The 22,863-nt window shown below is 43.5% G+C and overlaps 3 protein-coding genes across 3 annotated transcripts in view; 2 read left to right on the top strand and 1 right to left on the bottom strand.

Annotated features, from left to right (window-relative positions):
- LOC143367762 (uncharacterized) overlaps positions 1 to 11,118 on the bottom strand; it is a 58,946-nt gene extending 47,828 nt beyond the window's left edge. The window contains exon 1 of the mRNA XM_076809916.1: positions 10,925 to 11,118. Coding sequence (XP_076666031.1) covers positions 10,925 to 11,049 — 125 coding nt within the window. The 5' untranslated portion in view covers positions 11,050 to 11,118. The remainder of the gene's footprint in view (positions 1 to 10,924) is intronic.
- Positions 4,622 to 9,906, top strand: LOC143367718 (uncharacterized). Its single transcript, XM_076809832.1, has 3 exons — positions 4,622 to 4,724; positions 4,899 to 5,093; positions 5,172 to 9,906. The coding sequence occupies exons 1-3, from the start codon at positions 4,629 to 4,631 to the stop codon at positions 6,867 to 6,869; spliced, it is 1,989 nt and encodes a 662-aa protein (XP_076665947.1). The 5' UTR covers positions 4,622 to 4,628; the 3' UTR covers positions 6,870 to 9,906.
- A 663-nt stretch (positions 11,119 to 11,781) lies between the features above and the next one.
- On the top strand, positions 11,782 to 22,406 carry LOC143367589 (uncharacterized). Its single transcript, XM_076809550.1, has 5 exons — positions 11,782 to 11,920; positions 18,346 to 18,664; positions 20,163 to 20,396; positions 20,751 to 20,986; positions 21,056 to 22,406. Exons 1-5 carry the CDS (start codon positions 11,869 to 11,871, stop codon positions 21,280 to 21,282), a joined length of 1,068 nt encoding a protein of 355 aa, XP_076665665.1. The 5' UTR covers positions 11,782 to 11,868; the 3' UTR covers positions 21,283 to 22,406.
- Positions 22,407 to 22,863: the final 457 nt, after the last annotated feature.

Here is a 22,863-nt window from a genome sequence, read left to right as displayed (position 1 = left end):
CTTTGAAATAGAATAACTTTTCTAACCCTTCGTTGACACACGTCTTTTCTCAATCAAATACTGCGTGGCTCACACCCAAAGCAATCTTTGAACGACTGACATTCTCGTCTAAAGAATCCAATCGTTATGAAAAAAATCATCGATCAATTTCAACGTCCCTAGAATGTATTCCAATAGTTTTTTAATTTTAATTTTATCACAGTTCTTGTAGAAAAATTCTAGATTGCCATACGTCGAGGAGAAACGAAGAGAATCTTCAAAAAATTGTAATTTTTACAAATTTCAATGTTAGAAGCTGAAAATTTACAGGGTTTTTGTTCAGATATAATATTTTGAGAGAAAAAATAGTTTGTAAGTAGGCTAGCGAAAGAAGGTGTTTATTTTGCATATTGAAGGTGGGCTATTTCTGTAATTGAAAAAATAGAGATATTCCACGAATTTCCACGATGTTCTACGTAGAATCTGCGTATTGGAAAAGGTACAGAGCGTCAATATTAGCTTATGGGTGGCTCACTCCCAGAGTGTCAATGAAAGGTTAAAATTGGTCCAAACGACTTGAGTTTCTTTGAGAAGCAAGAAGGATTAGTTTACTAGGTGATCTGTTTCGTCGAATAGCAAAGAAAATAGTGAAGGTCGTTTTTTCTCAACTTTCTTATCTGAGCCTGTAATGAAAATTTGAAAATCTTTTTTTTTAGATTTAAGTAAGTTGTATACATGCTGAAATTTTCATCGAACTCGGTTACCGTAGCTATAAGTTACAATCAGTTAAAAGTGGTGGAAATCTCAGTTTTCGGCCTATAACTGTAATAAACCTAAAGATTTTGCATATTTCGATGCCTGAAAATGAGCGCGATATTTCGGATTTTTTACGAGAAACCCTCAAATTATATTAATTGAAAACTTTATGCCTACATTCGTACATATTTAGGCAACATTTAAAAAAATAATAATTTAAAAAAAACAATACCTACCTAACCATTTAAACGCGTTTTTCTCAAAACGATGTTTTTCGAATTAGTTAGCACGATATCTCAGAAACCAATCAGCCGATTTACTTCAAACCTGGTATATATTTGCAATAGATGTCCCATTCTCGGTGCTACTAAAACAAAGTCGGTTTTTGCAAAATTAAACGTTTGCGACTTAACAAACCAGCGAATTTTTTGCAAAAATCGATGTCTCTTTTAGACGCTGCTATTGTTTTTTACTTTTCAGTACTTTTCATTTAACCTAGTTCAGACGATAACCACACTCATACAGATTACACGAATTTTTAAATTTTCTATTTCAGACATCTACAACGGCTGATTTTATGCCAACCATGCGCACATGATTTTTGTAAGGCGCTCTATTCGAAGCACTATAACCCCGGATATAACCACAATTATTGCATACAATTTTTTTTTTAGATTCTCTAAAGATAGACAAATAAAGCCGCAAAGCTGGAAGTAAAAATAATTAATGGTTTTGTTTTAAAAAATTCCCAAAGTTCGCATCATTTTTCGTCCGTCAAGGCAGGGAGACCCCTCAACACTTAGTGTGTGCATCGCGTAACCACCAAAGAACCCACAGAGATATTCCACTTAAAAATTTCCCTCGATCTACAGAAACGCCACAGAAATGTTGCAGCTGAAAGGACGAGCTTAAATTTCGTCCGCTCGGATCGTAATTGCCAGTCGTCCCCGTCCCCGTAATTTATTACAGAAGCTCGTCGAGTTTTCCTTCCCCCCTCCGTCCTACCCCTCTCCCCCCCTCTCTCTCTCTCTATTATAAGCAGCAAATTTATTTATGGCACGATTATCGCGGCGGAACAGCGAGAAACTCGGACAACGATTCCGTGGGTCCCAGGATGCTGAGCGCGCACCAGCGGGGGGGGAAAAATCGTTGCAGGCGTTGGAGCACGCTGTAGAACGCGAGCGGCGTGGAAGACTGTAGTTAGCGACTATTAATATCATCGATCGGGATCGATAGTTGCCTGCGAGGCGTCATAATGATACGGTGGGCCCAGCCGGTGTGCCCCGCGCCCGATTCTCCCCCGATACCACCGCGTTACAGCGGGCCCCGCAGAGCGCGTACAAGTGGCGCCACTAACGATCGGCAAAAGATCGCCCAACGGGGAATAAACCGGCGATAACTTATTCGTAAACGGTCGCCGTAATTATTATCCCGCTAATTGCCGCGACTAATTCGATGGAGTGATAGGGCCCGCCTCCCCCCCCCCCCCCGCCCCTCCATCCCGGCCGTTTAAATCGCGTCGATTAGGTGCGACACCGAGCTCGTCGACCTCCCGACGAAACTCTTCGCCGATTTGAAATAATGTGATTCGAAGTTTTACTGTTTTCCCCAGAGATAATCGATTCGGTGGTGTCGGGTCACGGCTGCTGATTACCAGGTAATTGCAAGTTAATTGCTCGTATCGGTGATTGAAAGTATGTTTATGCCGGGATTAATTGTGAGATTAACGTGGATCGTTTAGGCGGAACAATTGCTCCGGAGTTGTTTGGAATTACCGGGATCAATGTTGCGGCAGGTATTTATCGAGTCGTGAAATAGTAGTAACGAATATAATGGGAAGTTCAACGAGGTAATGATTTGTATATACTTTCTAGAATTCGAAACATTATTCGACGCGGTACTGCGGTATTGTAGTGAATATATGTTGCGAAGTTCATGAGAATAATACGTCGCGGGTGTGTGAAGAAAGGCGCAGTAGTGTTCGAGTGAATTATAGTTTGTGGTAAGATGACTAATATTTGAAATAAACATGTACACTCTCGGTTTGAAATCTACTGTACAGTGTTTACAAACAATAAAATTCTTAAGTGTTTACGTCTGTATGAAGGTTATGTGTGCGAGTTCGTATTAAGAATTATGTAAATTGTTTCAATGAGTGTTTGTAAATCTTACGTACTTTCGATTTAGACCAGTTTTGTGTACACTGTACTTCGAGGGAACGAATCTACCGTGAGAATCGAAGGTCCCTAACTCACTATTGAAGGAGAGACACGCGATGTAGCTGCTGCGATGAATAGGAATATTACATGAAGCTTATGCCAATAATTAGTGAACTATGGCCGGTATTCATAGACGCTACTTATTCTTAAGCAAATGCCTAAGCATGCGGCATCGTCTACTAACCTATTAGCTAGTTAAGGATGCCGAATGCTTAAGCATTTGCTTAAGAATAAGTAGCGACTATGAGTACCGGCCTATGATTTGAACAGATTGTTCTCTGCCTTACGTACATTTACTACTCACCTCATTTACTGCATTTCCGGTAGCAGCACCAACGACAGCCCACGGATCACACATTCACAGAAATTAATCAATTCAATTCTCACTCACGCAGAACTATCGCGAAAAACAAATCGGGCTAACGTCTGCTATATTATTTCAAGCAGCCAGCAATGAATATATTATTAAGATGTCATTAGAAACCGATATTCGAACAGCAAATCTCACACCTCGTATCCACGGATTCCGCCAAATCACACTACTGGCCGCTTCGATTGTTACTGGATTGTATCGATCCACCTATCCTTCGATTTTTCAAATTCTTCCACACTCGCTGCACCAGCAACTATTAGAACATTATTCAAGCTATGCATATAATAAACAAACACAGATTCCCTCGAATCTTTGGCAGAAAATAAACGTGGCAGTGAAAATAATAACGTAAACGAAAATGAAGTTGAATCTAGTGGATTTTCAGCCCACTTCACACCGGTGCCTGAAACGTGACTTCCGCTTGCGGCCATCTTGGACGCCATAGTTCGCGAGCCGTGCGCACGAGGCAGTGCGGCGCTGGTTGCCGATTTAATCGCGCAAACTCCGGAAAAATAATAAACAAAAGGAGCGATGGATCTTTTCCACCGAAGCTGCCCGATAATGTATCGCGTCGTGTCCCTGTTTGTTTGAGTGTTTTTACGCGTGAAACAGCATCGCGGGGTGAGTTTGCGTAACGGAGGATTGCATGTGGTCTCGGTAACGTATTGCTCCGTTCCGACCGCCTCTTCGTTCGCGCACGCTGGAGCATTTGTCGTGCAGGCTCGACGAGCTTTTGAGGTTATATTGACAATCCGCGGATGGGTCGTGCTACGCGAGGTTCCTAATGCGTCAGGGATATCGTGAAACTCGCAACCGTCCCTGTGCCCGATCATTCCCACCGAATTCGCCCTCGGTGCGCTCCACTCGATGATTCCCCCTTTCATCCGCACTCCGAGCGCAGCAGTACGCTAAAAAGCGTGCCAGCATGCAGTTTGACGAATACGCTCCGCCACATTTGTCGCTAAGAATTTTCAGCCGCCCCTTCTGCTGCTCCGATTTACAGTCGTGCCGTAACGCTCGCGCGATTGCTGAGCCTCGGTAACTGATCGTTTCGCTCCTCGCTTTAATCGATATCCACAGTGCCGCTCGACGTCTTTTTTTTCGAAGGTAGGACTTCACCATCCAGGATTATGTGACACAGTAGATTCAAAATAGTAGGAGAGTTTTGAATGACGATAGCGAAGTAACACTGCCGTCGTTGGGTGCTGTTCTACACAGCGAACAGTGTCTACGCAGTGCGTCACTTTTAATTGCCATGGCACGAGTCTACGTCTGACTACACGTTTATTTTCAGTGACGCAATGACAGAGGGTGGTGTGCCGAGAATGAGGCGCAATGGCACTCGTCTATTCAAAAACCCTCCCCAACCTCACATGTGTATACAAGATTCTATACAGGTACATGCTTGTCGCACGAATTATAAGTGAAAAGCTGTTGCATTCACGAGAAGCCTAAAGTTTCTCGTGATTAAAGATGCTGTATCGCGATCTATTGATATTCTTGGCCTTCTATTACACCTCTGTTACTTTAATTGGAGCTGGTGTTAAAAATAAGATGTGTCCTTATCATAGGGTACCACAGTCCCATGTTACGTAAACGTTTTATCTTGGGAGAAGGTTGGAATGCCTTTAAAGCCTTCTCAGCCTGTGCCGCTCTATGGAGGGATGAGGGTTCGGCCACCACGTACGAAGGAAGCTGTTGTCTTCGCGGTAATGGCCAATCCGGAGGTTCTCAAAGTGAACGGCAAAAATGCTCAGGATCCAAAGGTACTTTTGCCTCAGAATTATAATGCTAGCGAGTATTCGTGAAGAGTAATTTCCTATATGGGCCTGTTTTTGCTACAGAAGCGTTCCAGTTTAATAGAGCTTTTACTAGACTTTGTGGAAACGGTGAACGCGGGAGTAATGTTCACGCGACAGTACACGATACTGAAAGATCGCGACATCACGGGCGAGTTGAAGGAAGTTTGGAATGCGGTGCAAGCCAAAAGAGACATGGAGCAGCCCCCTGTGCAACAGGAGACTTGGATCGACGCGCAGCCGCCTGTCCCCCAGTATCCCCAGTACCAAGATCATCAGCAGCAGGACTACGTGTCTCAACCGCCGCAATATCATTCGATCATAGCGTACGGTAGGGCAATGAGTAACGACGGCATGCATTACGAGAGTTACAGTCATCAGCCTCAGAATTCGGTGATGCCGCAAAACGAGCAGATGTACCAGCCTGGGCAAATAATGCAGCAACAATATCACGGGAACGTTCCTCGGATCGCGCAGGACCGTTACAATTACAGAGAGCGCGGTAGAGAGAACATAGTGCAGAGCATGCCCCAGCAGAACTGCCCCGCGTATCCGACGCCGCAGTACCAGTTCCAGCAGTTGCCCAGGCAGATGGTACCTCAGTATGTAAATTCGAACGTGCATCCCAACGCGAACCTTAGCTACAATCCGACCACGAACGCGAACGTGAATCCGGGAATGAACGCGAATCTAGCGGCACCTTTTCAATCGTTCATAACCTACCAGCAACGAATGGACAACACGATGCACGTCGACATGCGCAGGATGCAGCCGCAACAGCAGCAAATCCACCTGAATCACGTGCAGCCGGTTCTGCAGTACGAGCCGACGACGTCGTTCAACTTTCAAACCTCCTCGTCGATTAAGGTCCTCCGATTAGGTAGACTGCACATGGGCGTTGCTCAGAAGAACAACGCGAGCAAAAGACAGATGAACTCGCCCACTCATTCCAAGCAATCCTCCTGTACAAACTGCCAGAGCAAAGACACACCCGACAGCGGCACGAAACCGAAGAGTCCGGTGAAGGTGCTGCAGAGAGAGCCGTCATTGAACGACCGACAGGACGCCATTAACCACGCGTTCACGGACAACAGTAAGACACCCGCGGAGAGGGGCTCCGTTGAAGAGACGAGGAGCGTGCAAGTGACGGATTTGGACGAGGAAGTTAAGAAGAACGATTTCGACGGCGACGCGCACGAGTCGTCTAGGAAGCCAAATGATACTCGCACCTTCGATTCCACGCCGACGACCGGCCGGGACGCGTTATACTCCGTGGAAGATGTAGCCCCGTCGGAGGAGAAAGCTCGCGAGACGAGAGCCGCGGACGTTCCAAACGGTCAGAACCCGTCGGAGCAGAAGTGCTCCAAGTCGAAGGTTATTAGCTATAAAGTGAACAAGCGCAAAGACAATACGGAGAACAACAGAACGATCCGTATCAGATTTGTTTCCGACCAGAAGAACGACAGCCCGAAGCGGTCTCAGACGACGGTGAACAGTATAATCAAGAGCGTCTTCAAGATCCATCCGGGTATGTCCGGCGAGGAGTCGTCCGGCAAGCGGAAAACGAACGGCCAGGCAAAGAGTAACGCTAAAGCGAACGGCGAGAATGATGAAGTGCAACACGGATACACGATATTGAAGAAGTCGGAGTCGACTACTCAGGAAGAGGTAGCAACCGAGCTAGCTCAGATATCTATTCAAGACTGCAAAGACGCGGCCGAAGTTAGTCCCGTGGTCTCGTGATAGCCTAGATCGTAGCTGGTGCAAAGTACCGGCTCGCAGCTAAGGAGCAATGAATCCAATGTAAATAGATAGAACATTAACCAATAAGGGAAAAAAGTCAGAATGAAGCAGACGCTAGAAGGGGGACTCTGAAAACACACGACACGTCCGAGAGGAACTACCACACCAAACTATCAAGACGTGCTTTCACTGACGCGCAGTTCAGTTCTCGACGAATCCACTCGTCTTCCTTCGTATAATTCCGGCAAGGTGGGCCGCAGTGAGGGTTGTTCGGATACCAGGCCTCGATAATCTCAACGCCGATAGAGAGTGATAACGCTTACTGTCTCCGAGTGTTCGCAAACGAAGATGAGAGATATTGCCGCAATTATCACGGCTGGACTATTCGTCGGATTAATTAGCTAATGCACGTGCCCAGTTACAAACTCCCATGATCACTGGACGTCCGCCAAACGATATTGCTTCCAGTAAAGCCGCGTTGATGATCAGTGAAAAAGAAAACTGGTATTAACTACGAAACAGTGATACGCTGTCGAAGCGAGTTTCTGGGACACCGTCAACGTTCCTATGCCGGCCGCGCGAAATGAATTGGAGCCCCCGTTTTTCGGATTCGACTAGACACGCGCCCGAAACGGCACAGTTTCCGAATATACCGCTGGCGAGATCGAAGGAACCCGGGATGTCCGTCCCGATGCCGCGTGACGCATGCATGTATATTGAGTCGTTCCCGTAGATTAGCTCGAGAAGACAGTTTCACGACGGAGGAACGGCTGATCATCGCGTACTTACCTTCCTGCGAAGCGAGAGGGATTAACTTTGTGAATTACATATACCGAGTGGCACGAATCGATACGCATCAGGTACTATGCCGCGGATCATAGTACGTAGTTAAGCGTCTCAGCGTAGCTTTTAAGAATCGCAACTCGGGGGTCCCCCGTCTACGCGCCAGTGCTTCCTTATGAGGACCTCTACGCCTCTTTTATTTTATCGTATCTCGCGTAAGATCTAGCGCGTAGAACGGGGACCCCGAATACGCGTTTTAAGGCCAGCGAGAACGACGGGCGAGTGTTCGCCTACCTGGTACACTCGTTGATTCCATCACTGCACTCTACGATGCGCCATAATCTGTTAGCTGCGAACACAGAGCTGCCAAAACCTTCACGAATCGTATAACACAGTGATATCCGAGGGGATATTACGAAGAAAGGATTTATTGATTGACCAGCATTTCTCGTTGAATCACGCGTGGCCGTTTCAGCTTGCCTAAGAGGCATTCGATGGTTCACACACAAAAAAAGTATGTATGCAGACAGGAAAAAAAGGAAACAGATGTAGCACGTTTTACGTCATTCGTCTAGAGTAATAGAGATCGAACGGTCAATTAATAAATATCGCGACGCGCGCGAGCCACTTCGGCGCGTTAGCTGCATCGAATTATAATGCGAGGGCCTCTGTGAAAAAAAAATGAAGATAGACGAAGTAATTCGACGTGCCGTTTTGCATTCTAAACGAACAAAGGATATCGCTGCCACCGCGAGACGACATCGTCCGACCGATTTACTTAGCGTTGTTAGGCCACTGTCGTGCCGTGCGTTCCCGCGACGCGGACCACATGCTTTCGTATTTTAACACGACAAACTATACTCCATAGAAGGGTGAAGAACGTTCGAAAGGAGGAACCGAATAACTGCAAGTGTCAGCGTAATCTGTCCCGTGTAACTGAGCCAATTAACTTCCAAGTTCAGCTAATCCCTCGTTCCTGTGTCGATCTTCCGATTTTTTTTTTTAATTTCCAGCCACCACTCCCGTTCCTTTATTTTTCCTCTTCTTTTTTTTTTGTTTAGCGTATTCGAGGTGCTTTCGTTTAGTAAGATTAAGATCTCAGCTCGTGAGTAATTAGTTATTATCGATATGTGGCGCCGGCGGGAAAGGACCAATCCGCAAGACCAGGGTGCGATCGAACGATTTCTTTCTTCCAGATGTCTGGAAGCTTAACGAACAATTCCCAAAACGAGCTGGCTCTCGGGTGGAAAAATGAGAAGTTTACTCGACCCCTTTTTTTCTGTTTACTTTTCCTTTTCGCTCTATTGCTTTTCGGCTTGTGTGAACGGGAAAGGCACGGTGAATTCGTCCCGTGAGAAATTTCCGCGCCCCCGACGAGTAATGTTGGCATGGAAACATTTTCATGGTACGCCGCTATATGTATATGTATGTGTGCGTGCGCGTGTATGTGTGTGTGTGTGTGTGTGTATACAGGCTTCCCCCCATTATTTCTTTTTTTTTTAACAGTGCAGCAAGTGAAAGACTTTTCGCGCTTATTAATCGGAGAGAAGACAAGCAAATTCTCTATTTTTATTATTTTTCAAAAAGCAAGGAATAGTACATTTTATATGGAACCAGCGCCTTGGACGCGCTGCTTTTTTAAAACTGTAATTCATTTAGCAGTAAGTCTTAAAACCGCAGCCAACTGACATTCCTCATTGTATCTCGTTTTGCTTTTCTTTCTCTACATTTTACTCTCTCTCTCTCTCACGCGCCTTCTGCCCTGCTCCATCGATTCGAGAGAAAAAACGATATTTCTTTGCGTACAATAGAGCGTGTATGTATATTTCGCGGAGGGGCGGATCTGTACGTGATTGGAATCGTTTCGCGGCGGGCTGTTTAGTCAATTCCTTTTTAAATGCTCAATCGCGACCGAGACACGTTGAAGATGTCAGTTTGTCGATCCAGAGATCTTATTCATTTTATCGAATTGCTATTCCACTATCTCTTTCTACCTTCACGTCCCTTTTATTTCTCCTTTTTTTTCTTGTTTTATTTGAAACGCAGTTCTGAGCGGCTTGGCCCCTTCCATTTTGCCAACACAAGCCCCCCCCCCCCAAAGTCCCTCCTAATTATTGTTAATAATATGTATTCAGTATTCGTGTTATTTTAGATTCTTATTATTATTATTGTCAGGTATATTCTGGTTTATTATATCATTATTACCACGAACAATGTAATCCATTATTATTCTATAATACATGGTTTTTCCAAAGCTCGCCCCATGCTCTTCATTTCTATGAAAATTTCTATCTTAAACACATGAAACGCCTAGAAGTGCCGCATCGGCGTCGGGCTAGTGCCGCTAATGCATCGAATACTAGATAGTCCGCACGCAGCACGCGTTCAACAGTGTCCCCACCGAGAAGCTTTATACTTTTATACCCGATTATAAAGCCGAGCATGCTGGCAGCCGTAGACCCTGCAATTGAGAAACTGATTCGTCATCGAAAACGACAAATGCGAGTGATTAAATGAAGGAACTAAGAAAAACTTCCGTAAAACGCTTACGATCCTTCATCTTGCGCCACACCGCATATGTAACATACTTCAAGTACTCAAACATTTGGCTGTGTAATACTAAAGACCTACCTACAATATCGACCCTTGGCAACTAGTTAATTATTACTACCCAACACTGCCACGAACTTACCAAAAAGATTCAAGAACATCCGAAGGCGTTCAGTTACCGATCCACGCAGTAGCGTATTTAGTGTAAACAGTGCCTAGGGCAAGCGTATAATTTGCGACCACCCCTCCCCCATGCATATCATTCCAATTCCATATTTTCTGTTCTACTTCGTTGTTAAAAGTGTTCGTGACACAAAACATTTTATTTAGAATTTAGATAATCCTTTTAAAGAAAGTAGAGCTGAAAGGCTGAGAAGACGATAGTTGGCAAATGAAGACTAACAAGCGTAAACGACTAACATTAACCATCCAAATAAATTTACTCAAGAAACAATAAATCTTTCGGCTTTTCTTGCGCCCCCCGGCATTGGCGCCCAGGGCACGAGCCCCACTTGCCCCGCCCTATGTACGCCTCTGGATCCACGAGGAGCCCGATGCATTAGTACTCCCTTAAAACTGAGTATCGCTAATCCCTACACATCATTTAAACGACCCCGATAATACTCATTCGCTGAAGAACGTGGCTCGTAATTGTCTCGCACCGTAAATAGATCGACATCGTCGGATCAACATTGTGTAACATAATGGATGCACCGTGTTACCTCATTCGATCAGAAGCACCTGTAATACGTGTACAGCGAGACAACGCCAGCGCGACCAACGATGTCGAAAACACGGCAGCTACTTTCACCAACGTACAATGACAAGCAGTCTCGTGTACATACATACCGGCGTGTACCGCGATAGAACATAAACACGAGGAAGAAACTTTCCCTTTCACGCAACGAGTATCGTTTCCTTTTGACACTCGGTAGACAGAACAGACGTCACAAGCTCTGTCGGTAATTAAGGCGTCCGTGGGCAATGAACAAATCCCTACTTATCGACAGAGTTCCCTCGCTCTGCCGGTATAAAACTTGTACCGACTGAGCTCCGAATCTAGACGAATAGCGGGAAAATTTTTAAATCGGGTAATTGCTTAACATTCTACAACGTCAAAATCAACCCCTAATTTACGCGGAGCGTTCGGTCCACGTGGTTCTTTTTCACGCGGTTGGAAACAGTGCGAATGGAGTTTATTAGCGCAAAAAAAAAATAAATAAAAGATAAATGTAATTCAAAGATCTTTCACGATCTGATGGGAATGCGGCGTGAGGGCCTTCTAAGTGCTGCACATGCACCGCGCGTTAAGTGTAGCAATGCTCCATGGCAGAAAGGAAGGAAGGAGTAAGTGAAAGGTAGGAGAGACGAACCTTTCTCTCTGGATGCCCGCTGGGGACCTGTTTCTTTCATACTCTTGTACTACGCGCAGCTAGTACAATCGGGGACAACGGGTGAGATACATTGCACCTCTTATTCGTGGCAAAAGTCGATTCGAGTAAGGCTAATTTTTGCTCGGTCATTTCGTGCGTGTTTATCTCGAGCGCGACTGGGGATCTCCTCAGCAATATAAGGTCCGCAGTGACATTGATTATAGCCCACTGACGGCGGGCATTGTATACGGGGCAGACCGTGGCGGATGATTTCCTGAATCTCCTATGCGAAGATGCAGAATATCGAGCGCGTTAAGAGGCACGAGGAAGATAGAGACTTGCCAGGTCAGTGTCATTTTACGATGTTCAGCGTCCCGCTTGCGACCTTTCGTAGGTCAGGCAAGATGGTCGCGGTCACTTTATGCACGGTGAACGAGAAAGCGAAGTTCCCGAGATATCGATAGCTTGGTACAGAAATATTGTACGGTCACTTTTAGTGTTTTCGAGAGAAACGGGATTAAACGTGGTATATGGAATATTATTTTTGGCTTTACGAAATAGATGTAAATGTGATTTTTATACAGCACTAGCTGAGGTATCCGGTACCCGGTTTCACCTGGGAATTATTTATGATGTTTCCCACTTTTGTTTGTTGTTGATTTGATGTTTTTTTTTTTTATAAGACGGCATATTTATAAACAATCTGTAATCTAATCTAGCACGTATGCAATGCGTATTCAAGATTACATTGGTATCCGTTCAGCCTTTTAGGTGTGAAAGAAGGTCAAATAAACAGACAACGTTTCACTTTTATATATTAGTTGTTCCTTTATCCCTACTTTTATATATTAGTAGGGATAGGGATAAAGAAACAGTCGAGAACTATTTGTTGCATGTAAAAACTGAAATTTCCGAAAAGTTGGACGTACAGTATTTGCGCACTGAGCCATCGATATGTACTCAAAGCAGAGTTGGGCAAAATGTAATCTAATTACAACTTACAAATTAGGATTAAAATGTAATTGTGTAGTTGATTACACATTATTTTCTGTAATCGTTAATTTAGGTAGTCGACCATTTGGTTTCGTCAACTATCTAAATTAACAATTACAGAAAATAACGTGTAATCAACTACACAATTACAGTTTAATCGCAATTTATAAGTTGTAATTAGCTTACATTTTGCCCAACTCTGACTAAAACTTTGGGAGCATCGAATATCAGCGGCTACAGAAATCGTATTTAACGTGCAATTGTATTATTTCTTTTACTGAGTGTGTAATTTATGTGGTACATGGAAGTTTTTGAAATATTGAAATCTTGTACTCGTCGATGATTTCCAAAAGGATCGTAAGGATCGAAGTACAGAAGGCCTCTCAGCCGAGAAGCGGAATTCTTCATTTCCGCGAACTAATTTTTTATGCAGTTAAATAGCATACGATATACTCGTCAGCAGGGACGAATTTGGAGGTTTGGCACCCTTAGGTTGACAACCATCTGCCGCCGTTTCCGTGGAAAATTATCAAGTGTTTTAATTCAAAAGAGTTGAGAGAATTTTGTAATTAATTCAATATAACAACTCACGTATGAGTTGCTGCTGATTTTCTAGACGAAGAAGAAAAACAGAAAACCGAGAAGACCGTCCCTGCTGGCCAGGGTTAATTTCCCCGGTAAATTGGTCCCGCGGCAGGAATTTATGCCGCGAGCGTTGAAGGAGTTTCAAGCCACCGCCCTTTCGAGGTTCCCGTGGTATTTTATATCTCCAAGATCGTCGACGTCACAGCGCGGAATTAAGAAGTGAAAGATACGGCCCACGAACCCGGATGTTCGCTTTTACCTTAAACAAGTCGCTTCTCCTAACGAGCGTGACTTCACGATTATGCTGGTTCCGTGCCAGGCTACTTCGTTCCCATCCAACTTTCGTTCGTCTATGAAACCACGGGACGAGCAGCCGCGCGGACAAAGAAGCAGAAACGCTCGTCAGGCTTCGGTGCTCCTCCGGAGCAGACGAAGGACGTTCGCAGGAGTTTCGCAACTGGCCAGTGATTTCACTCCATAATTCCCAGATTGGCTAGGAACACTTAGATTTTACCGATCACGTACACGATGTTTAAAAAGATTTTTTTTCAGGAATAGTTTACAGTTTTCGTATAAAATTGTTATTAACCTACCGTTAGTACAATGTCTTAAGAAACTGTAAAAAAAAATGGGTAGAAAAACGTGCATAGATTTTAATATATTAATTAATCTTCTAGACCCCTCACGCGCATTGGTGGGGTTTATAACGATGGAACAGCAAGTTCGAAATCAAATTCCATTTTTTTGTTATAAATTATACGAGTTTCTGTGGCACGTACGGATTCAATTTTTTGTAATACACTCGAAAAACTGTGCATCTTATTCGCGGATTTTCGAAACGTTTCTTCTAAAGCGCACCATTTTTGCAAAATAATTTGTTTAAGAAATCGATACGTGCAACGGAAATTACACTCGTATAGTTTGTAAAAAAAAATAAATTTGATTTCGGACCTGCTGTTTCATAGTTACAGATTCGACCAGCTCGCGTGGGGGTGTAGGAGATTAATTAATATATTAAAATCTATGCATGTCTTTCTACTCTCTTTTTTTAGTCTCTAAAGACATTGTACAAATGGTAGGTACCTAATAACAATTTTATATGAAAACTGTAATTTATTCCCGAAATAAATTCTTGAAAATAGTTATTTTTCCGGCTGTCACAGTGGTGTTCCCCCTTAAAACGAATCACTGCCTTGCCGAATAAAATGGAAACTCAATGAAAATGTATCTGTCATAAATGTACAATATGTATATTTCAGTCATGGTATCTGGGTCATTGCCCGGATCTACTGCCTGCGCTGCACTTAATTGCATTTAATTTAGCATCAGTAATTCCTCGGCAATAGTCCTTTAATTAATACCTGCAATTGAAGAGTCGTTGTAGACAGTGGCGGATTCTGAGGGGGGGGGGGCGGGGCCTCCTTTAAGGGAAAAATACTTATTTTAATTTGCAAAATACTTATTTTAACTTACAAGGGAAGATCCCGAACCTGAAAGTTAAAAAAATTCTGAAGCTTTGGGAATATGTGGGGGATTTCCTCCTGATTACAACGCAATTTTAGTTTGCTGCCCAAATTCACTCGAGGGGGGTGAAATTAACCCCCGAAAATTCAGCTATTTTCCGATTTTGTGTTATAACTCGCGAAGTGTAAGGGATAAAAAAAGTTTCAAGACAAAAGTTACTTCTTTTAATTAGATCTATCATTTGGTAAAAAAATTATTTTACAGTTCACGAGTTACAACACAAAATCGGTAAATAACCAGATTTGCAGGGGTCATTTACACCCTCTTAAAGTGAATTTGGGCAGCAAACAAAAATTGCGTTGTAATCAGGAGGACATTCTCTACAGATTCACAAAGTTTCAGAATTTTTCGAATTTCCGGGTTCGGGATGTTCCCTTGTTAGCACTATGAGGGAAAATATGATAAACTGATACAAACAAAAATACACTTTTTCATTTAGCAGGAAAACATTATCGGGAAAGGTCCCTGGTTTATTTCTCAGACCTCCGCCCCCTCCCCTCCTCAAGAAAATTTTGGATTCGCCTCTGCGCTCCCCCTCCCGAGAATCCCAAATCCGCCTCTGGTTGTAGAAAACACTGCAACTGCCAAAAATCAAATCTCTCAAGCGAAAGAGAAAAACTTCCCTGACTTTAAATTATTTACGAAATTTGATTTGTTTCGATTGCTAAATATGCTTAAGTATACAATCGCCCAAATGCATCCAAAAATTTTCAATCTTTTGCGTGAACATAGTCCAGATTCGTGAGAAGAAGAATTGTATTCGTAGAAAAGCCTGTACGTGCCACTTGTTAATTGTAGAGAAAACTGAATGTGCTGTTTCGCAAGCACTGCAGGTGGCAATCCTGTTTGTCTCTGGCTAATTGGCTCTCACATTGTTTCCTGCAAGGACTCTTGAATGGCATGTGCAATTGACTGGACTGTTCGCGCGGTCGGCAGGAATCGCCAGTTGTCGCGGAGCGACGCTAAACGTCTCGTCTCTCAACCAGGTTGCACATAGGCTCTAAACATGCAGCACCTAATGAAAGTGCGAATAGAAACGTGTGGCCTCGGCTTACTTTCCTCGCCGCTAGCCCCGAATGCAGCGCATCTCGCGGCTTCGAGAACGCTAGTGCGCTGCTACGTTGCTGATCCCGTTGCGCGTTATTGCCGCTGAATAAGAATATTATTAGATAAGAGGAGGATTGATAGGGGAACGAATCGAAACGTAGCTCCGTGAAAGCGAGACCTTTGACGCCCGCAAGGACGCCAGTGACATAATCCCGATGATCTAACTTTCTACTAGGCGTGCGCAGAAACTTGATGCCGCGAAATATATTTCAGGATGGGTTTACGTAGCGGTGCGATTTAATACAGGCGCAGGTACAGATTTAATATCGATATCAGCGGAGCGTTGAGATCGAACGAAGACAGACGGCACAATTTTACAACGTTGACAGACGGCAGAGGCACAATTGCACCCTCACATATTTCATATGAATATTCCCACTGTCGGTATAATCTGTACGATAAATTGATAACATTTAGACTCAATGAAAATCAATAAAAAAAATTTCCCAAATTTTCTTTTATAATGTAAATTATCTACATCTTTTATTTTCTTTTATAATAAAATAACATTATCATTAAAAAAAATCGCATTCTTTTTTTCTTGCATTATCTTCATACAAAATATATAGGGGCGCCATTGTGCCTACGCCGCTGTTATGGATGCAACCCTCGACTCGACCCCCTAGCTCGGAAGGGGGTTGAGATATTTCTCTGAAATTTGGTCTGTATAATCTAGACGAAAAATTTAGAGATGTCACGAAACTTCAGCCCTCCCCGGGTTCTCGGAAAAAAGTTATCGCAATTTAAAAACGCAAAAGTTACAATTGTAAGTGTGCAAATAAATAAAGTAAATTAATCCTGCAATGAGAGTCACTTAACAAAGACGATTCTGTTCTGTGCTTCGTAACTTCTTTTAATAGTGACGTTGTGTGTAATGCAATCATCCTTTAGTCTATTTTCTTCTCCAGCAAGCCGGTAGTGTGTTCAACACGGGTAAACGCATTGTTCGCTCGCGTCTCATTATCGGTGCCCGTCGATTTTCGCATTCCCGTCGCGTCCACTGCACAGATGTATCCACTTTCGTTGGCTCTGAATACCAAATGAATTCTGTTCGTATCGACTCGTAAGATCGCCCACATGCCGCACGTGTCATGTATGCAGGCTCGTTTTACAAATCTCCGTGGACCTTAATAACTTCTGAGTAACGTAATTTACGGGTATTAATAATCCCATGGGTTCCTGAACTCTGGAGAATTTGTACAAACGCTTTCGGAGCTCAGAGAAGTATTCTCAATGTTCCGGGGTTCCAGAGGATCTGTGGGTGTAAAGGTTCAAAGGGTTGTGGGTATTTTTATGGATATTATACCCCAGGTTAACCAGTAAAGAAAAGAAGCAAATAGTTAGAGCATCAGTAGAGAGAGGGGCATCATAGAAATTTTCTGAGTTTTAAAATCATTTACATAGTAATAATATTGCTAAGTGTTTATGTGCATGTGTGTGTGCGAAAAACAAGAAAGAAAGAAAGCAGTGGGAAGATCAGCGAATCAGAGCGAGCGAGCGAGAGAGAGAGAGGAGAAGTGAAAGAAATAAGGAGAAAACGAGAGAAAATTGACGATCGATGTATGATTGAGATTGAACTAAAGAAATGTACATTGCGTTGAAGAGATCACCCGGTATAAGAGGGCCTCAAAATCTTTTAAGTGCTTAGGGCCTTTAAAGATCGTAAGCCGGCACTGGTTCCAGGGGATCCAACGATTCCAGAGGCTTCGGAAAGGTAAAGGAACGGTGAGCTTGCAGCGCAGTAGTAACAGACCATATTAGTCAGACCCGGTTAAACGTGCTCCAACTCCTATGAACTCGATTGAATAGAAGCATTAGATTAGAAGAATAAACTGAGAACTCTTGGAACCTCTGAACCCTCCAGAATCTCAGCAAGTCCCAAAAACCTATAGAACCTACAGAAGATGTAAAACCTTCAGATCCAGTGGAAGCTTTGAGCCCCCCAAACACGTTGATATTCTCATAACCCCATAGAATACCCCATAGATTTCCAAAACCCCTTTAGACTCCGGAGACGTCTGTGTTAGCTCCCTCGAATTTAATATCTTGGAATTTCCCGACTCCGTAATAAAATAAAATCTGAATCAAGTCCAAAAATTCAGAAACACCCATATCGTGCCCCAGAGTTCGCTATGAAATTGTATTACGTCCCACCGATGTTCCAAATACTATGGAGAACATCAGTGTGCACACTTCCACCAGAGCTAGTACCTATCTCCATCCTTTAATTACTTTAAATTTACCAAAATTACTTAAAATTACTTTTCGAAGTTAAACACACGTGCTTCGTATCAGTGGTGCGCCCAGATGAGGCCCAAGGGGCCCTGGCACCCTCGAAAGAAAACAGAAAATGGAAATTAATATATCCATAACTGAAGTAATTCAAGAGCTTTGTAAAAAGAATAAAAAACTCGATTGTATTCATTAAATAAATTTTTATAATCCCCTAATGAATTTTGTGGAATTTGCATTAAAAATATTTTTATCCTTTCAATACGGCTCCCCACAGGATTAAATCCTGAGTCTGCCTTTGCTTCATACACGTTCGCTGTTTCTTCTAGATGTGGAGGCGAAGCTGCAAACGCTCCTGAAAGAGGGAGCGAACACTTTTATGGACTTCGAGTGGTTGCAGCCGGAATTTCCGTCGTTCTTCGACGAGAAGAAGTTCTACCTTGGCCAGCGGATGTTTTACAATAACACTTTCACCATGATGATCGCCAAACTGTGCGGATTGCTTTCTCTGTTCGCTGTGCCGTCGATCAAGGATGTTTTAAAGTTCACCAGACAGAGTGGCACGCCCTGCGTGGCGTTCCGCAGATACGCGTCCACCATTCTGCACAATTGTGCCTGGTACGGGAAAAAGGCTGGCGTTGAGCAACAGTAAGTCGATGAATTAACCTGTCTTACTTGATCTTTACTCTATTTCTTCTATAAAACCTTCTTTGTCGCCGTTTATCTGCTTCAAATCACAGTGCCCCTTCTTTCACCCTCTGACGGTTTCCTGTAGGCCTAAAAACTGGGTGAATCTAAAATTTATTTCCCAGGTAATTTCTGAGTGAAATATCAGGATCTTTTTGGGAGATGTTAGGCAACATTTCAACTTTATTTTCATACATTATTTATTACATAAAGTTTCATAATAGCGGAGCATTACAATATTGTCTACCGTCGTGCATCGTCAGCTGGCTCCCAGCACCAACAGCGATTGGAACACAAGAAATAAAAAATTCTAATTTCAGTTTAAAGAAAAATATATTTTCTCCAATGTAGCGTAAGATTTTTGAATAATTTTAAATAATAAGGAAATAGCGGCTTCGTGAAGAATTTTTTTGTTCACTGAAACCGAGCTCGGCTTTGGAGTTTTATAAAAATTGGACAGATTAAAATATGATAAAAACCGTACGCTGCGTTGAAGAAAATCGGGCCCCGATAAAACAAAGGTTTCGATCTGCAATAAAAATAGCAAGCCTCGTGGTCTGTATTCAAACTGAAACGTGATATCTGTTAAGAATAAGGCTTCCTTTAAATAGATTTCTATTCTTGTCACTCGACGCTATTAATAACGATGGTACACGCGAAATCTGCCGACACTCTGCTATCAAATGATCCATTGTCCTTCGGTGAAAGTTTTAGACAACAGCTGTACATATGTAGCCGTAGGGATTCGCCGAAAGTGAATTTCGATTTTCCAACGAACCCTGTCGAAATTGTCTCGCGCGACGGAAATACGCGATCCAGCCGGAACGATGGGGACGCGCTCGTTCATTGGCATTCGAGGAATCGCCGGACGCGTGCAGCTTCGGTATTTTAATCGATTTATCTTGCTGCATATATTCCTGGGCTGGTGCGCTGAGTAAATGTGATCCGAAGGCCGGGAAAACCCAAAATACTATAGTCGATCTTTTCACTGAAATCTCCGCCGATCACATTTTTTCTATGGCAAGATCGACACAAATTTGCGGTGGAATATGTTTCTAAAAAATCCCCGAATATAAACGAAACTCTGTTTAATAAAATCCCTCTATTCCAAAGTACCATTACCGCTCTGCATCAACGTCCATCGAACATGGTTTTAATGTCTCAGCAGTGGTGTATTCAGGATTTAGCGTAATTGATTTTAATAAAATTAGTTAGGTGATTATAAAAATTGATTTAAAGATTAAAATCTAGTTTTCTTTTCTTTTACAAAGCCCCTTCACTCGGGGGTGCCAGGACCCTTGAGCGCCCCTGTGGGTGCGCCACTGGTCCTCAGAATCGTAGATTTCGAAAAGTAGAAGCGTAGTAGTGAAAGGAAAGGAAGCGAAATCGGGTTCCTCGCAGTTAAACGGATCCTTTAGCAGCCTTGCATTCGTTCATAACAGGCGTGACCTTTTTGCAGGTTCCTGGACTCCCTGAAGATCGTGAGGAAAAAACACTGCGTGGCGTTTCGCAGAAGCTCGGAGGCTGGCCTCGGCAGGGTGTCCCAGCTGGATATGGCGTTGGCTCAGTTCGGCTTCATGGGATTCACCCTTGTGGCCGGTGACGAACTCGGGGTGAATAACAGTTCCGAGGAACTCGAGGGACTGATTCATTTCTGGCGTGTTGTTGGCAGCATGCTGGGAATGGAAGACAAGTTCGTACCCCGGAGTCTCAATTTTAGTCTCCCTTCGACATCTATACCTCTCAATTACGAATCCAAAATTCATTACGGGGAAAAACAGAACAGATCACCTAGAAACTACCAAGTACAACGCATCTTTTTTTATATTGTAATTATATTATTTTCTCCTACTTTCTTGTGATTTATTTAATATTACTCCTTTTCGTCCTCGACTTTTTCACGTGCTTGGCGTAATTTCGTTACTTTGTTCGAAGTTTTTTACGAGGTAAAGATTGTCTTCAGCGAGTTTCAGGCCTGAAAATTGTACGTAACTCATGAGAATGACTTCAATTTTCGTGGATATATGATCGCCTGTGTTTTGATTAGGTACAACCTGTGCAGCGGGAGCGTCGAAGAGGCGAGAGCGCTTTGCAGACGACTGCTCGACGAGGTTTTCCTACCGTCCCTTGCTAAAGATAGCAGAGATTTCGATGAGATGGGTCACACGCTAATAGAAGCCCTCTGGCCGATAAATCCTTACATGGACGCCACCGCCTTCATCGCGTTCACCCTCACCTTGGCGTCCTCGGCTGCCACGAACAATAATCACTCCCTGAAGATAGGTAACTCTTTCCCCGTGCAAGCTTCAATCTTTCAATGAATGTAAAGTCTAACTGAAACGACACTTTCAGATACCTCGAATCTATCGCTGTACGGCAGGTGCCTGTTGAACTTGCAACTGTTCATCCACAAGTACTTGCTACCGCCCACGTACTGGTGGTCGTGGTTCTTCAGGGCGTTCTTCAATGGAAACATGCGGCTAGCGATCTATCTGACGGAGCGTTTGCCTTTCCTAGCGTTCTGGAGCTTCGGGGTGAAGAACTCTTACGTCGACATATACAAATACCGCGTCATCTGAACGAGCACAGCCGCAGTGCTTCTTCCACTCGAAGCGTATATACTCGCGATCGAACGTTAAGTGGTTCCACCAGCGCGCGTAATTAAACGCCGAATCACTGCGTCGCACCGGGTGCGACGCCTGCTCTTTATTTGCTGCGTTCAAGCAATTACGAAGCTCAATTTAAGAAGTAAGGATAATTGATAAGCGACCGACTTAGGCGGCCGAGTAGCCGCGAGGACGTATCTAAGTAAATGCCATTAATTTAAGGCCGTAGCTCTTAAGTAACCGTTTTGTACCTGCCTCGTGTAAATACAGAGGCGAGAAGTCGCGAGACTTTTGCGCGTGTTGCACCTAGCTTCGCGGTAATAAATTATTTCACCGCGGCGAAATTAGCTGCGGAAGAAAGACAGTGGCCCATCGACGCGGGCCATGGAACCCGCGAGTCTTCAAGCAGATCCATAAAACCGTCCAGCATTTCGGGGAACTTTTTGGAAGAGGCTGCCTTATCTCTCGCACCATGGCGTCTGGTGAGTGTCCCTTCGCAGCAAGGCTGCTGCGAAGCGCGGCTCGATAAAGATCGTAAAGTTGCTTGATCCCTTTTTCCTTGAAACTCGAGGCTCTCTCGCCACCTCGCGCCGCGTTAACCCGTGGCAGACTCTTTGCAAGGCAAATGCGGCTGTTCCAATTAAAAGATTGCCGTTAATCAAATCCTGGGTCAGTGTATCTTAAGGAGATTGAACAACCGTGACGCGGGGAGAACGCAGCTTGCGTGCTGTTTATTAACCTTGCTACTCCTCTGCATGTCACACTGTGACAAACATTAGGATGGTAGAACAGACGGGCTCGGTGGATTTAAAATGTTCCTGCGACTTGGTTATGGAATTGCGTCGGTCGCTTGCTAAATTTTCTGCAACGCGAATGTCACGTTGCGAGCCTCGAGGAAGCTGCTTCAATTATGGTCACGGATCGACTAATTGCGCCCCGACCTCGGGAAACATGTTTCCCTTCAACTCCGGCTTCCGGTCGAAATTATCCTCAATGAACGTGCATCGCGGTTGAACGTCTGTGTCGCATGACTCTGGCGAGTCCCACGAGTCCTTGTTGCAATTTGTGGAATAAATAATGGGGCAAAGTGGGTGCCTCGTAACCGAGGCTTGAAACCGTTATTATAAAGATTTCGGTTCTTGAAAGAGTTATGAAGAACCTTTATTCGGAACAACTGTTATAAAGAACCTAAATATCAGACTATATAAGTATAAGTTACGGTTCCTATATAGCTCTATAACTTTTATTTTTTAGGTTCTATAACTTTTATTTTTTAGGTTCTATAACTTTTATTTTTTAGGTTCTATAACTTTTATTTTTTAGGTTCTATAAATTTTATTTTTTAGGTTCTATATAAGTTACAAAGCGGTTATACATATACATATGTACAAATGTGTACATAATATATATTTGCTTACTTATTTATAATAATTTTTAAACAATTTGGTTACACACAGTAATCTACAGTTGTAATATGTTGTGATTTCATTTACTGTAAAATCTGTACAATCGTTACAAGAATCGGTTCTATAACCGCTTTGTAACTTATATAGA

The sequence above is a fragment of the Andrena cerasifolii genome, chromosome 4, assembly GCF_050908995.1.
Source record: "Andrena cerasifolii isolate SP2316 chromosome 4, iyAndCera1_principal, whole genome shotgun sequence".
NCBI lineage: Eukaryota > Metazoa > Arthropoda > Insecta > Hymenoptera > Andrenidae > Andrena > Andrena cerasifolii.
This window is presented reverse-complemented; position numbering and strand designations above follow the sequence as displayed.